Source organism: Oncorhynchus mykiss, chromosome 27 (assembly GCF_057628025.1).
Source record: "Oncorhynchus mykiss isolate SJ-2025 chromosome 27, ASM5762802v1, whole genome shotgun sequence".
NCBI classification, from domain to species: domain Eukaryota; kingdom Metazoa; phylum Chordata; class Actinopteri; order Salmoniformes; family Salmonidae; genus Oncorhynchus; species Oncorhynchus mykiss.
The window spans coordinates 25899734-25915254 of NC_143048.1; the positions used below are offsets into that span (position 1 = coordinate 25899734).

The 15521-nt window shown below is 41.6% G+C and overlaps 1 protein-coding gene and 1 long non-coding RNA gene across 3 annotated transcripts in view; one reads left to right on the plus strand and one right to left on the minus strand.

The window, feature by feature from the left end:
- Nucleotides 1–15521, plus strand: part of LOC149971285 (uncharacterized) — a 1017865-nt gene that overhangs the window by 273942 nt on the left and 728402 nt on the right. The gene's annotated exons all lie outside the window — the stretch shown is intronic.
- The window catches only part of LOC110507849 (CXADR-like membrane protein), a 93656-nt gene continuing 86694 nt past the window's right edge, over nucleotides 8560–15521 (minus strand). For both annotated transcript variants that reach the window (XM_036964985.2, XM_036964986.2), the window contains exon 7: nucleotides 8560–15100. In XM_036964985.2, the coding sequence (XP_036820880.1) occupies nucleotides 14752–15100 (349 nt within the window). In that variant the 3' untranslated portion in view covers nucleotides 8560–14751. The remainder of the gene's footprint in view (nucleotides 15101–15521) is intronic.

Consider the following 15521-nt stretch of genomic DNA (forward strand, 5'->3'; position numbering starts at 1 on the left):
GTTGCAAAGCTACTGGTAATTGACCAAAGTTACCGGAATCTTCAGTAATTAACAGAAGATCTATGGCAATCTATCATAACTTTGGTAAATTTATACTTGAATAACTTACCTTTTTTATTCATATACAGTATTCATTTGTTATAATCTGTGTCCATATTGTCCATGAGTTTCTAATAGATAGACCATACGATTCAAGAAAATAGCCTAAATAAATGAAGAAAAAAAATGAAAATCTAAATCAACAATGGCATTATTTTCAATTATCTTTGCAACTTGTCCAACTATTGCCACCAGTTTGACAGCAAAACCCTGACGGAAAATACATGTTGACATAGCAAAATAAATAAAAGTCTGTAAAAAATATATAAAGGCTATTTCATTCTGAAACCCTCATATTAAACACAGATGGTATTCACTAAGTTGATGATTTATATTTAGGATAATGTTTTACAGCTTTGTCAATCCACTTTTTTTCCATCAGCTTATTTAATTATTTCATATATTTTACATTTGATTAGGCCAGAGAGAGGGCCAGAGATAATTACACAAACCTGTGATAATCTGAAGTACCCAAAGGGGTCACTAGATGTCTTGTGATTGATTACATAAAATACTTGAAAGATACAAACATTCTGGTAGTTTACTGGTATACTTGAAATTTTTCTAGTAATATACCCTCCCTTTGCAAACCTAGAAGTAAGTGGCCTGTAAAGCTTTATAGATGCACAGGTAGCCAAGCTGACTGGTAAGGTGCCATTGGAATAACCTCTGCTACAGTACCTATATGGTCATTTATTCTAGGAAAGAAGAGCATAGAGCAGGACATTTTAGAATTTTTTAGATTTCTGTTTATTCCAAGAATTTCAGAGACAGGAAGCGAGGGCCTTATAGTCAACTTCTGTCAAGATAACAACTTCTGTCAAGATCCTGAGAGGTCTGATGTCAGGGATTCAAGTTCATCCTTAAAATTTGCCAAAGAGTTGAAATACAATATAGGCCTAGTTACAAGAGATAAAAGTGCCATGATGCAGCACACAAGAAGCCCACTTGATATGGTTATCATATCCTTAGTGTCAAGGTTAAACTAACCTTTACCTGTCCATCAGTGAAGGCTGCTGAGGGGAGGACAGCTCCTAATAATGGCTGAAACGGAGCGAATGGAATGGCATCAAACCATGTGTTTGATGTATTTGATACCATTGCACTTATTCTGTTCCAGTCATTACGAGCCAGTCCTCCCCAATTAAAGTGCCACCAACCTCATGTGCTGTCCATTATTATTCTTGTAATAATGCATTCTGTAGGCCTACATACTCATACATTTAAATTAACCCAATATAATTAAAACCCTTTACTGTAGTCAAATGACCTAGTGGCCTCATGGGTGGAATGCTATTACTATTTTTCATTATGAAATAATCAATAACATTGTTAAAAACTGCTAAAAATCTGGTGTTTCTATGTCAAACTGCTTTGTTATATTTCAGTCTTCATGGTCCAAACACACCCAGACAGTCGTGAAGCATCCTGACCAGTTGCATCACCGCCTGGTATGCAACTGCTCGGCATTTGACCGTAAGGCCGTACAGAGGGTTGTGCGTAGAGCCCAGTAAATCACTGGGGGTAAGCTTCCTGACATCCAGGATCTATATAATAGGCGGTGTCAGAGGAAGGCCCAAAAAATTGTCAAAGACTCCAGTCAAGCCAAGGCATAGACTGTTCTCTCTGCGACCGCACGGCAAGTGGTACCGGAGCACCAAGTCTAGGACCAAAAGACTCCTTAACAGCTTCTACCCCCAAGCCATAAGACTGCTAAACAATTAATCAAATAGCCTGTGGATGTTCAGCATTGTTCACACCATCTTAAGCCTTACATGCTGACCAGAAATCCATGTTATTCAATTATGGCACCCACACTGCTCACGCGTACCAATGTGCGTCTGTGATGCCAAGGGCTAAAATAGAACTCCTTTCTATTTCTGACGCAGATCGCGCTGAAAGTCGTAGTGGTAATACTATGAAAGTTTAAATGCCGATCACCATATAAGTTCAAAGATGAAAAAGCCTGGAAGGAGGAGAGATGACTAGAAATGATTTGGTTGGCCGTTTTATGTGTGGATTAATTGTCGGAGTAGAGGACCTTGTGCATTTCAGGTAAAATAACAACTCAATGTTTATATCCCAGGACAAATTAGCTAGCAACAGCAAGCTAGCTAAATAGGACAAATTAGTTAGCAAGTGTAAGCTAACTGGCTAAATTAATGCTTTTCGACCTGTCCTTGTCTCATCGCACACCAGCGACTCCTGTGGCGGGCTGGGCGCAGTGTACGCTAGCCAAGGTGGCCAGGTGCACGGTGTTTCCTCCGGCGCATTGGTGCGGCTGGCTTCCGGGTTGGATGTGCGCTGTGTTAAAGAAGCAGCGGCTTGGTTGGTTGTGTATCGGAGGACGCAGGACTTTCAACCTTCGTCTCTCCCGAGCCCGTACGGGAGTTGTAGCGATGAGACAAGATAGTAGCTACTACACAATTGGATACTACGAAATTGGGGAGAAAAAGGGGTAAAAAAAAAATTAAAATAAAATAAAAACAGTGTCCACATAAAAATATTTTATGAATATTTCATCATTATTAGATGATTCTTACCTGACACACTTGTGTCATGGCCGTAATCACACCCAGACACATCTGGCTAATTTGATGGGTCACGTAATAATCTGTCCGAAGTGGAGTCTTTTGTTTAGACATGTTCATTGTTTAGCTAGCTAGCTACCTACCTACACAATGAACCGGCATAATCCCAACTCATACTACTACCAATACAAACATTTTCATAGCTGTAGAATGACTCTGCAGGTAGCTAAAGCAAACACATTTGTTCAATGTTAGCTAGCTAATAATATTACTACACAGATCATGCACGTAACGTTAGCTAGCGAAACAGCAAGCTAACGTTTGCTAACTAAATAACAGACTCTTACCCATATACATGGATGAACCCTTAACGGTAGACTGGAACCATTTGACTGTTTTGTTTGTAGCTACCTCTTGATTGGCCAGCGTTGTCTCAAGTCACACTGGTTCACACTGACCGTGGCGTGTGCAGAAAGTAGCCCATCGCTTTTTCCAACTGATCTGTTGATAGCGCCTGCTAAATTCAGGGCATCAATATTGTTGAGAAAAGTAGCAAATCTTTTGTAGTTCTCAATGGCTAACGTTAACGTCATATCTTTCAAACATGGTGCGGTAGTAAGCACTGTCAACACATACTGAACAGCTCACGTTATAGACAGAAACATGCTACATGGCAGACCAATCCAAACTCATCTCCCGGCAAGTCCAGCCCATCGATAATCTTAGCAAATCATGGCTAGCAGGAAGGTTCCTTACTTTTTCCGTGGCTAAACCAACTAGGCTCGTAATTGTACAATTTTACTCATAATTATGTATGGAATAGAAGTTGATCAAAGCATATGAAAGTTAACATGTTCCAGAAGGCATTTCTGCCAAAAAACACATTTTGATTTAAAAAAAGTTTTACTTTGAAATGGTGCTCCTGTGAAGTAGTGTGTATGGTTTCCTACAAACAAGGGGTGGCTCAACCTTTACTTTGGCTAAACTTACCCCACTCTACCCTATATCCACAGTTTATCACATAGTGCAATGTAGGCCAAATGCAGCACAATTATGCAACTCTTTCCAATACCTTAAAACACAAAGCCAACCTCAATCTAATATTTAGTTGGAGTTTATCACATGTTCGGCTCTTCACTCACAATACCATGCATGTTTGGAAACCTCAGGTTTTCAGTGTTCTACAGAATCAAAACTAGGCTACCTGTGTTGTTTTCTGTCACTAGAAGAGGAGGTTGTTTTCCCACGTTGGTTTTGTCCCTGCTGAAAGAGGGAAGGAGACGCTCTTGAACAAACCCTCCTCAGCCGACTCCTCCAGCCTCAGTTGCGGGATGAGATGTCCTAAGGCCATGATGTTTATCGCAACACATGCACTGTATTTACGAACAGCCTACTGATGACGAGGGCGCACTTCGAGAGACAAGCCTATCGCACTATAAAGGACTAATAAAAATGAGTGTTGGTACTGTCGCTTTTATATTGTGGTCTCCCTCCATACAAGCTCCTTGTCACAGCATCCTATACGCTCTACTCCCCGCCGAAAAGTATAATTGGGACGCCGAGGCGCAGTTGGTGCCACGCGTCACACAAAACGCTTCACTGGAGTCGTGCAACCACTTATTCCAAATGATGAGACAGAATCATTATAGAGGACCGCGCGCCACTGTAGAGTGAGAATTATTTGTTAGTTAATGGTGTGATGAGTCCCTGTTTCAAATATGTTGATTTCGTTAGAACTTTGAAAATGTAAATGAATGTTTATTTAAACAATTCTTATTTGCTTGACCTGATGCTGTCTGTCACCCCAAACTTGACATAAGGTAGGCTACCACAGACTTTCCTTTATGTTTCGACCTGAGATTCAGCCAATGACTTTAAATACATCTGAATCCCTTCAGGTCTAAATGCTTTTCACCCATTGTGTTTGCACCATGTTAATGAACGCGGGATTTAGCTAGAAAACGTACCTCAATCCAGGGATGGAAGATGTCCCTGTACTCCTAATTATCCCATTATCTGAAATGCAAAATCGAGAAGATTGAAACACTGCTAGTTTTTAATTACACTTGCGTTTTCGTCCTCATGCTAGGCTAGCTAATTCGAAAGCAACATATTGGATTTCACAAAACTTCTGGTACTCACCCCAATCCTACTGTAGGTGTTGAAATTTCATGGAATCCAATTGGCTGCTTTAGGACATTTTTCCAGTGTGTGCGTTGATTGTTTGTCTAGCTCTCACCCATCCTCACCTCTTCTCCCCCTCAAGTAAGAAATTGCTATCAGCTCCTAGCCTTAGCCAATCTAACAGTCCCCATTCACCTCACCCCTGTATATGAGCTAGCCATGCTGTCTCTTCAGGCCCTGATTGGCTAGTCAGCATGACCCTCACTCTCCAAGGGTTAGCTTTGTCCAGTTTGTGAGCATGGGTGGACCAACAGATGTAGGATTTTAATTTGAGTCAGTTTGCAACAGCAGGAAAATAATCCTGCAACAACAGGAAATGTGAATTATTTTGTGGATTATAATAAATGGACTGAAATTTCAAAGTGGAAATTACAAACTTCAGAAGCCTTTTTAAACTTCAAATATACTACAAGTTTGCAGGAAAGCTCTCCTGCAACAGCGTGATCAAATGAAGATCCTACATCTGTACATACACCCAGAATCAACCCATGCGGTACCCCACATGACATACTGTATGTTATCTGTCATAGACTAGCCTATGGTTAGAAAATAGAACACTTCTCATACAGAATTCTGCAGTCTGTCACTAATAGTGAAATCCTCACAGCTCTGCTGATTTTTGTAGTTTTCCTGAGGAGTCCCAGATCAATTACTTTACTGTGGGCGGATAGCCTGGTCATCACTTGTATTCAATTAGCTCTCCTCCATTGAACTGCATGGAGTCAGCTCAGCATCTGCCAAATACACGTCTTAAGGGCCCAGAATAATTTGATTATGAATCCGCATGGCATGCCAATTTGGCCTAGGCCTACTCTTACTTTTCTGCACTCTGCCACATTAGGATATTTTATTCACTGCTTTAATGTATAATTAGGCCACACAAACAATGTTTTTTTTTACTTTATAGATCTTAATGTAACAAGTGCTCTACTTTTTTGTTTAGCATCAATAAGGTTTTGTAAATTAATTAGAATCTCACAGATGAAGCCTAACGCCAATGGCTTAATTAAAGCACATTTATGTTTGACCAATGGCTCCTAAAAGTCCCATGGGCAATCCTTTTGCCCAAAATAACATATTGGGAAACAAAACTTTTGTAGCTGGAAAAGATTCCCCGATATTGTGCAGTTCACACGCAGGTCAAAAGGAATGTTGGCCACCCAAAGAAGCCAAGGAGAAGGACGAATGAGGAAGAGATAAGGCAGGAACCACCTGGAATAAGGTCATGAAAACTACCCATAACAAAGTTAGCTGGAGATGCACCATTGATGCACATTGCTCCACTAAGAGCTAAAAGGAATAAGTCAAGTAATTATCTTCCTTTTAGCACTATGAGCAGGGCAGAATCAAGAAGAATAGTATCAAGGAGTAAATTGTGAGCAATTGAGTGTCTTCAGACTGGAATGTTGTCTGCACAGTTCATCTGGATGAAGGGGGAGTTGGGGACTCTTGATTTAAAAAGGGAATTATAATGCCAAGTGGATGTTAAAAATAGCATCCTATTAACCTCTCCATTTGACTTTATGGCAGCGCTGTAATTAGTGTAGTCGTCAGACAGTGAAATGTGCTTGAGATGCGGGTCACAGTGCAATACCCATTATCCACTGAGAATCACTGAGAGAACTGAGAGGCAGACAGACATCGTTAAAAGTCTACGATGTGTGTGTTAAGTTTGACACAACCTTCAGACAAATGTATCAATTGCTCAATAGTCTTCTTTCACCACCTTTTTGGCTTTTACACAGAGCTATAACCCTGGTGAGCGAGGCTTTGTTTTCTATACAGCAGCAGTTACCATTTTAGATGGGAATCAATGGGCAGATGGCAGATGGCTACCAATTGTCCTTTAGGAAGAAGATATTCTGGTCCAGATAGATACATGACCATGATAGTTGCATGTGGGTTGTCAAAGTATATGTGTGTGCCCAGTGGGTACATACTAGGCCTATATCATCATGCTCTTATCAATGCCATTATATTATAACATTTTACAGGCATTTCATGTTTCGATAAGCCCGGTCGTGACTTTTTTCATGCGGCAGGTAATTCATCTGCATGAAATGGTTGGATGGAAACGTGGTTTGTGACAACCATGATACCTCTGGAGGTGGCCATATTATGGACCAACAGAGGGAGCCACAACCAAAGCTATTCATGCCGTCACTGTTTCCGTCCCAATTCCCACCACCACCATACTGTAGTCTACATAGTAATATGTGGTCACTAATCACCTTGAGGATTTGTGATAAACTGATCAAGTGGCTCATTTATGTTATTGGCTGATTTCTTGGTTTAACATGCGCATGGCTGTTATCACATTAGGGTCCAGCAGCATCATCACAGATGGAGCAGTTTTCACTGAGATCTTCAATCAACACCAGGGGGCACAATTCTATAACTGATTAACAGAAACATATTTTCGGTGCTCCAATTATGTACTATGGCAATCTACATACATTAACTTTCAAGATTACCACAGGAATAGAAAACACAATGTTACTTTAATCGGTTCTAACATAAATATGATAAATATGAGTCATTGTGTCCTTATCTCGATGACGAATATCTTAATCAGATTTTTTTGCCATAAGAAAATGTAATTAAATCTTATTCAACAGCCAAATAAGGTTTGATAACATTTTCCCATGGCAAAATCGAGATAAGGACACAAGGACTCATCTTTATCATAGTTATGTTAGAACCCATTAGAGTAACATTGTGTTTTCTATTCCCGTGGTAATCCATTATAGTATTCCACACTAGGACTACTACTACTTTTTCATTTTCAATTAAATTTTTTTTAAATGAGAGACATACAATGGCCAGTGCTTGTGTTATTGATTTTCACGCCAGATCATTTGATTTTGATGCTGAAGTGTGTATGTGTATGTATGTGTACATGTGTTTACATAATGTGTACATATGTTTTTCTGTGTCTGATGGGGGGTGTGAGTGTCATCACACACTGTTAATCCTGTGGAATCAAAGAGCACAGAGGCATGGAGCAGAGTAGAGAAATGTGATGTCGGCTTGAAAATCTGAATCAATCTTGTTGGATATGCATGAGGGGCTCTGGAATTATGCTATTGTTTAAACAAATAGGATCAGCAACAAGCAGATGTCAGATAACACAGTCTAATATGTGGTATGTAGCCAAACCCTAACCCATTTTATTGCTCTCATATCTACAGTACATTCACTTTTATATATTTTACCATTTACTTGAGGAATATATTCCATAATCACTGTTTGCCGTGATTTGTTAACAGACATATTTTTGTACGATACCTGTGTTCCTTGAAAAATATATATTATATATATATATATATAAATTCACCCATTATCTATGGATCCGTTAGACATGTATACTTAATTTTGGCAGTTCAATAAATTGTCAACATAGGAAGACATTTTCTGAGGGAAAATGCTAAATGTCAGTCAATAAAAGGCTGACAGGTCAATAGATATCTTGGATCTTCCTGCAATAGGCATAACTGTCACATCCATGGGCCTGGAGAGTAGCACTTAGGGTGAAGCCTCTGCTACTGCCGTCGATTACCATTCTGTCACTGGGAAACTGGAGATCATGAGCCCTATTAGCAACACAGAGAAATGTGGTCCCTAGCTCTCTCACCTTGAGTCACCAGTATAATACCATCACAATGTCACACACATGAGAGGCAGCTGCTATCGAATGTCAGTTTCACTGCTAGCGTTTGCCTTGATTGAAGCAAAAAAAGCCATATAACTTGTCATTGTATATTTTATTTGCAAAGGAAATAGTAATAACTCAGAAGTCGTAAAAATATACATTTTTTACTTGTGATATTTACATGTATTGTTTTTGTCAAACAAACTGTACCGCTTTAAAAAACCAAAGAGAAGCGACTGTGAAGATGACAGATGAGTGAAAAGTAAAGAGAGGTTTATATTTCCTTTTATCATGCCGTGCTGAGCTGTCTGTCTGACATCCAGACAAGGTCGTTACAGACAAAGCCAAACCCCCCATCCCCCAACCCTCACCCACGATGAGAACAGCACACAAAAGTGAAAAGTACATGGATTCAGAAGAACCAAAACAGAAAACAAAATAAAGCTTCATAAAACGTTCTGTGATATATATTTACAATAACATGATTTTAGCCAAATACAGGTATAAGTTTACATCAAAGCAAAGCATTCCCCTCATCTGCTCGATGACCTTTGACATGCAGCTCCTTTAGCGTTCCTCCTTTCTGAGATGGACTTCCACCCCTCCACTTTCAGAATGTCACAATGCATCATGTTCCTGTACCAGAGGCTGGCCAAACACAGTCTGAGCTTCAATCTGTCATGCTGGACTGCTTGTCCCAAAAACTGCTAAAGAACACAAACATGGTGGCTACATGAGATTCATATTCATATAATATAATGCAGGATTATCAGAATCATGAATCATTTCACTTACGTTTGAATGCTGATAACATTAGAGTGGTGCCACTTTAAGAATCATTTTTGAGTGTGTTGCAAATCTGGGCTGGAGAGAAAGCCTAGTTTAAATTCCCGACTGCTCAGACAAAAGCCTATCAGGATTCATTTGGAGAAGTAGGTTTGACAGTCCACAAAGCTGGCACAGATGAGGAGAAGCAACGTGAGGGCTCGTAAACTGGGGAATTTGCCACCTGAGACCTCCAGTTGCTGGAAGGCAAATCAAAAAGCCGGAGGAATTTAAGACAAAGTATTCTATCCTCCACTGGGCTGCTCCTGTAGGCAGTGGAGGGAATTTAAATGGAGGAGCCTAGAGCTCTGGCTCGATTTCAATCTTGTTATACGTCCCCTCCTCTCCCACTACTCTCTCAGGTTCCCTTGAAAACTGTGTAAGAGCATCTGTTTTTGAGAATGATAAGACACATAGCACTGTTTGTGTTTGTGTGTGTGTGTGTGTGTGTGTGTGTATTGTCTCCTGGGCTATGCAATGGTTATTTTTGTGCTCCCTTTGATGGGCAGGACCATCAGTCAGTTATAATGCCCTGCGAAATTCCCTCCATCAAATTTATTCTAAAGGAACAGAAATAACAAGTTTGACTATTTCGGCTTTCGGTTCACTGTGTACTGTGTGGTGTGTGTGTGTGATGGGAAGCTGTCAATACACAAATAGACCAGTGCATGGCTATATTAAAAGACAGCATTACCAGGCAGATAGCATGCGAGCGGCTTCCAGAGGACTAGATGAGTATGAATTATGGACAGGCATTGTCTCGACACCACTAGCACTAGCGAAAACAAGATTACTGCCTGTGAAACTGAATTGAATTCAATAATAGGCATATACTATACTGTCACAGAAACTAAAATAAACACTGTGTCTGCACTGATGCCTTATCCATTCAGATAGGATATGCCTGGCTAGTCCCCCTATCCTACTCCTTTGAATGAGCGGCTAACATGAGAATGTGTGGGTGAGGCCCTGAAGGCCTGTATCGAACTAAAACACATCAGCTTCCCTGGCCCAATACAAACCATCTTGTTCTCTTTGAAAAGGCATTTCTTTCCTCATTGGACATCTTAACACCACCAGCAACACCACCACCACCTTGTCTATTAAATTAAATGACATCATGTGCGTATATCTATCTTTATGTACAATATAAAACAACACTATGACTACATAATGTACATTACTCCATTGGCATAGATCGTTGTCTCGTTAAGGAGATGTACACTCTGCATTGTGATTGGGTTACATATAATCACACATGTTTGGCTTACGCCCCTCTAGTTTGGCTGTAGATTCCCAAAGCTGGATCAACACAGATAACTCAAACCACTTGTGCATTCACGATAAGGACAGAGAAAGAAACCGTCAAAGGGGATAGGGATTGCAAAGGCACACTAAATTGCCTACTTGTCCTTTTTTTCTAAACTTTCATTCAAACTACACTGTACAACAAATGGGATGGCTGATGCCAAAGCCTGGCCAACGTACTGAGCAGCCATAAACACAATGAGACAGTAATTGAGTGCCACTCTGTTGTTGTGGATCCAAGGAGAGTACCTTCCATGGGTGGAACCATGCACACTGTACAATACAAGTCACTAAAGTCATACTCCTTCCTCCATTCCCTCATCCACAGTATTTGGGGGATTAACTTCAAGGTAATATGTGCCTCTGTACCGATCTTTGACTTCCTTCCATTTAGTACCTTATAAAGCAAAGCAAATACTCGTAGTGACCATCTTTGTTCAACACACATTCATGGTGTTTTTGACAGGCTTTGGTTTCAGTAACATTGCTAAACAGTGGAGGTAAATAAAATAGTAAAAAAAAGCAATAATGACCCATCCTGGAGATTGGTGGCACTTCTTCAGGCTGAGACACAACCCGTCACTTGAGTGGGTTGAGTCACTGATGTGATCTTCCTGTCCGGGTTGGCGCCCCCCCCTTGGGTTGTGCCGTGGCGGAGATCTTTGTGGGCTATACTCGGCCTTGTCTCAAGATGGTAAGTTGGTGGTTGAAGATATCCCTCTAGTGGTGTGGGGGCTATGCTTTGGCAAAGTGGGTGGGGTTATATCCTGCCTGTTTGGCCCTGTCCGGGGGTATCGTCAGACGGGGCCACAGTGTCTCCCGACCCCTCCTGTCTCAGCCTCCAGTATTTATGCTGCAGTAGTTTATGTGTCAATCTGTTATATCTGGAGTATTTCTCCCGTCTTATCCGGTGTCCTGTGTGAATTTAAATATGCTCTCTCTAATTCTCTCTCTTTTTCTTTCTTTCTTTCTTTCTTTCTTTCTTTCTTTCTTTCTTTCTTTCTTTCTTTCTTTCTTTCTTTCTTTCTTTCTTTCCCTCTCTCTCGGAGGACCTGGGCCCTATGACCATGCCCCAGGACTACCTGGCCCGATGACTCTTTGCTGGCCCCAGTCCACCTGGTTGTGCTGCTGCTCCAGTTTCAACTGTTCTGCCTGCGGCTATGGAACTCTGACCTGTTCACCAGATGTGCTACCTGTCCCAGACCTGCCGTTTTCAACTCTCTAGAGACAGCAGGAACGGTAGAGATGCTCTGAATGAACGGCTATGAAAAGCCAACTGACATTTACTCCTGAGGTGCTGACCTGTTGCACTCTCGACAACCACTGTGATTATTATTATTTGACCATGCTTGTCATCTATGAACATTTGAACATCTTGGCCATGTTCTGTTATAATCTCCACCCGGCACAGCCAGAAGAGGACTGGCCACCCCTCATAGCCTGGTTCCTCTCTAGGTTTCTTCATAGGTTCCGGCCTTTCTAGGGAGATTTTCCTAGCCACCGTGCTTCTACACCTGCATTGCTTGCTGTTTGGGGTTTTAGGCTGGGTTTCTGTACAGCACTGTGTGACATCAGCTGATGTAAGCAGGGCTTTATAAATCAATTTGATTGATTTATTTGAAACTGTGTCACCCTTCACAACCTGTCCAGACATGCCCGGGTGGGGGGAGTAAAATAGAAATAGAAGAGATACTATGCCCCCTTGTCTTAAAGCTATTGTTATCCAGTATATTCAGTCATGTATCTCTATGTACTGTACTTTAACACATAATTCACCCATATGTTAATTTGGGGAGGAGTTTACATACTATATGGGATGATAACTCCAGTCCTCACACTTTTGCCCCAGCCCCAGCCAACACACCTGACTCCAATAATCAACTAATCATGATCTTCAGTTTACACGCAATTAGTTTAATCAGCTGTGTATGCTAGGGATGGGGGAAAAGTGTGACACCACTACAGACCCGGGAGGCCAGAATTGCCGATCCCTGATGTAGAATATCCACAGAGCTGAGAGAGAGGATGCGGGGAGAAAAATAAAAGTTTCAGCAGAACTCAAGCTACCATGTCAGTGATACATCCTATGAATGTGGCTAAAGTTTCTCCTGTTGAGAAATGCAGATGAGCTGTTCTCTGAATGGGGTCAGGACCATGGAACATGGTGTGTCTTAGATGTTGTCGTGGAGTCCGTAAAGCATCACAGAGTGTCTGCAGCACAGGAGGCTGCTGAGGGGAGAACGACTCCTAATAATGGCTGGAATGGAGTGAATTTAATAGTATCAAACACATGGAAAGCATTGGTGTTTCTCAAAATACATACTACCATGCTCCGAGCACGCAAATCGGAGAAGGGGAGGGTCGGAGTATGAGTCCAAATCAAAGTATGCGAAATGGAGCACAGAGGGCACTTCTCGAATGAGTTTGTACATAGTTGGAAGCATGCATCGATGCAAGCTTCAACAGAAATTATGCAAAGAAATATGAGGCAACCACGTAAAAAATGACACAACATTTCTTGAAATCCATTATTTGAGCTGAATCGAGAGAAAATACACTCAGACTTCGGAATGAAATGTTGCCTATTCTCATCTCATATGTTGCATGACTACAATATTTTTATCTTGATAGGTTAATAAATACATGCTGTGTTATTTTTGGCATGTTTACCTGCCTACGTATCGTAGAATGCAAGCCCATAATAAGTCAATAGGGCAAACTGGTTAGCTACTACTGTTAGCTCGCCAGATAGCCACGAAGATTGTTAGCTAGCGACCCACAAAGAATTGACATCTACCTTGCATAACATTAGCTTTAGGTCATTTTTGCCTGTTAAACTATGTGGTTAGCTACATTATTACGATTCACATATAGCTAGCTGATAGTTATGAAGTAAAACATCTGCTTTGTGTATATCTTGTTTAATCTCTATTGCCATTGTCTGGAAGAAGGTTCAGTGAATGGGTAAATCCATAGTAATTTAATAGGGCTAGCTAGCTAGCCACAAAGAATTGGAAGCTAGCTACCCATCTACCTTGCATAACATTAGTTTTAGGTCATTTTTGCCTGTTAAACTATGTGGCTAACTAGAGTACTACGATTCACATATATCTAGTTGATAATTATTAGTTAAAACATTTGTTTTATGTATATCTTGTTGCGTCTATTGTTGCCATTGTCCTGGCTGGAAAAGGTTCAGTGATTGGGGAGATGCAGTGTGAGGTAATACAGTAGGGGGAGTGGGAGTGCTTCTCAAATATAATGTTTTATGTGTTCTCCACACTCTCGTCCTCACAAGAACGTACTTGAGAGAACATCACTCGGAGCATGAGAGTGTAGAGTACGGTAGTATGCATATTGAGAAATTCCCCATGTGTTTGATGTGTTCGATACCATTTCATTTATTCCATGCCAGCTATTTCTATGAGCCCGTCCTCCTCAAATAAGGTGCCACCTGTGGTTTGGAGGGGTGATCTAACGGTTTCTCTCCTCACAGGGAAAACAGTCGGCTATCTGTCAGAGGGCTAGGGGTGTTTTTGGGTGTGTGGTTTGTAGCGGGAAGCTCCAATGTGTCTGCCTGCTTGGATTGGTGTGGTTGGATGAGTCAGAGACACCACAAGGCCAAAATAAAGAGGCTTGTTCTCTCTTAGTATGTCATGCCCTCATCCCTCCGTCGGCACCTGGCTCTGACTTTGGATTTCTCTTTTCTCATCCCATCCCTTCTTTCTTCCTTTTTCTCTGCACTCCTCCTGTCCTTTTGATTTGATAAATAAATAAAAGCTCCACTCTGGTTTTCCTTCCACCTCACCGCACACAGCGCTGTGCTCGCTCACTGCTTCCCATGCCTTCAAAGTTGAAAGAAAAGTGTAAAAATAAGTTCTTTAGCCGAGAGACATAAACATAAATGTTCTGTCTCGGGTTTTTAGTTTAGTTTAGTTGTTTTTTATTCAGTAGGGGGCAAGCATTTCTTATTTTCCCTTTTTAAGTATGCATTCATTAAAAGTTTTGGGATTTCTATTATTTATTATTTTAATTACATCCTTTTACTAGTTGCATTTCGTTGTTTAACAGAAGAGTTTGTGTCTTTGAAGGGGTGGGGGGAGGGGTGGGTCTTATGCTTCAACACAGCCAGGATGGACTCTCTTCTACTTCCTACACAGTTTGAAAGGCCTTGTTCTGGGCAGGGACCATGAGAGTTGGGGGAGTGGGCCCAGAGATCTGGTTCCTGGAGTTGATGTTGTATTTGGGGGTGCCGGGGGGCTCAGGGGTCTTGTTGGGTGGTACCACTGTGGTGTAGGCTGGGGGGGACTGTGGGAAGTCAGGGGGCTGTCCGTTCTCCTTAAGGGCAGCAATGGCTGGGAGGCGAGGGCGGTGCCCGCGGGGTGCGGTGTTGTGCACCATGGACTGTGTTGAGGAGGCCCCGGAGCGGGAGCTGCCAGAGCGGGATGAGGACAGGGAGTTGGGCTTCACCAGCTTGGCCTTGGGAGCCTCTGCATCCTCCCTGTATGGAGACACACAGCAAAAACAAACAAGAGCTACTTAGATTCGACCAGTCGTGACTTCAAGCATGCATGCAGAGACAAACATAAACTTAGACAAACTCTACAGCCTTTCTGAGGAGAGCCAGTGGAGAAAGCTGTCTTGTACAATCAGGGAAAAGGGTTTGGTGATGCTCCACTGCACTTGCTGCATTATCATCTGGGTCTGACACAGTGTCTAACTAAATATAGTCTAATTCGTCTGGGTCTAAATCCACCACATTACATTGACACCACCGTCACCGAGCCCACTTCAGAAAACTACATCACCTAACCTGCGAGCTCCATCCATTCCTGCCCGCTCAGTGGCTAAACATGGCATGTAAACAGGAAACACCTCCCTGTAGTCTGCATTATTTACTACACAGTCATCCCCAACCAAGC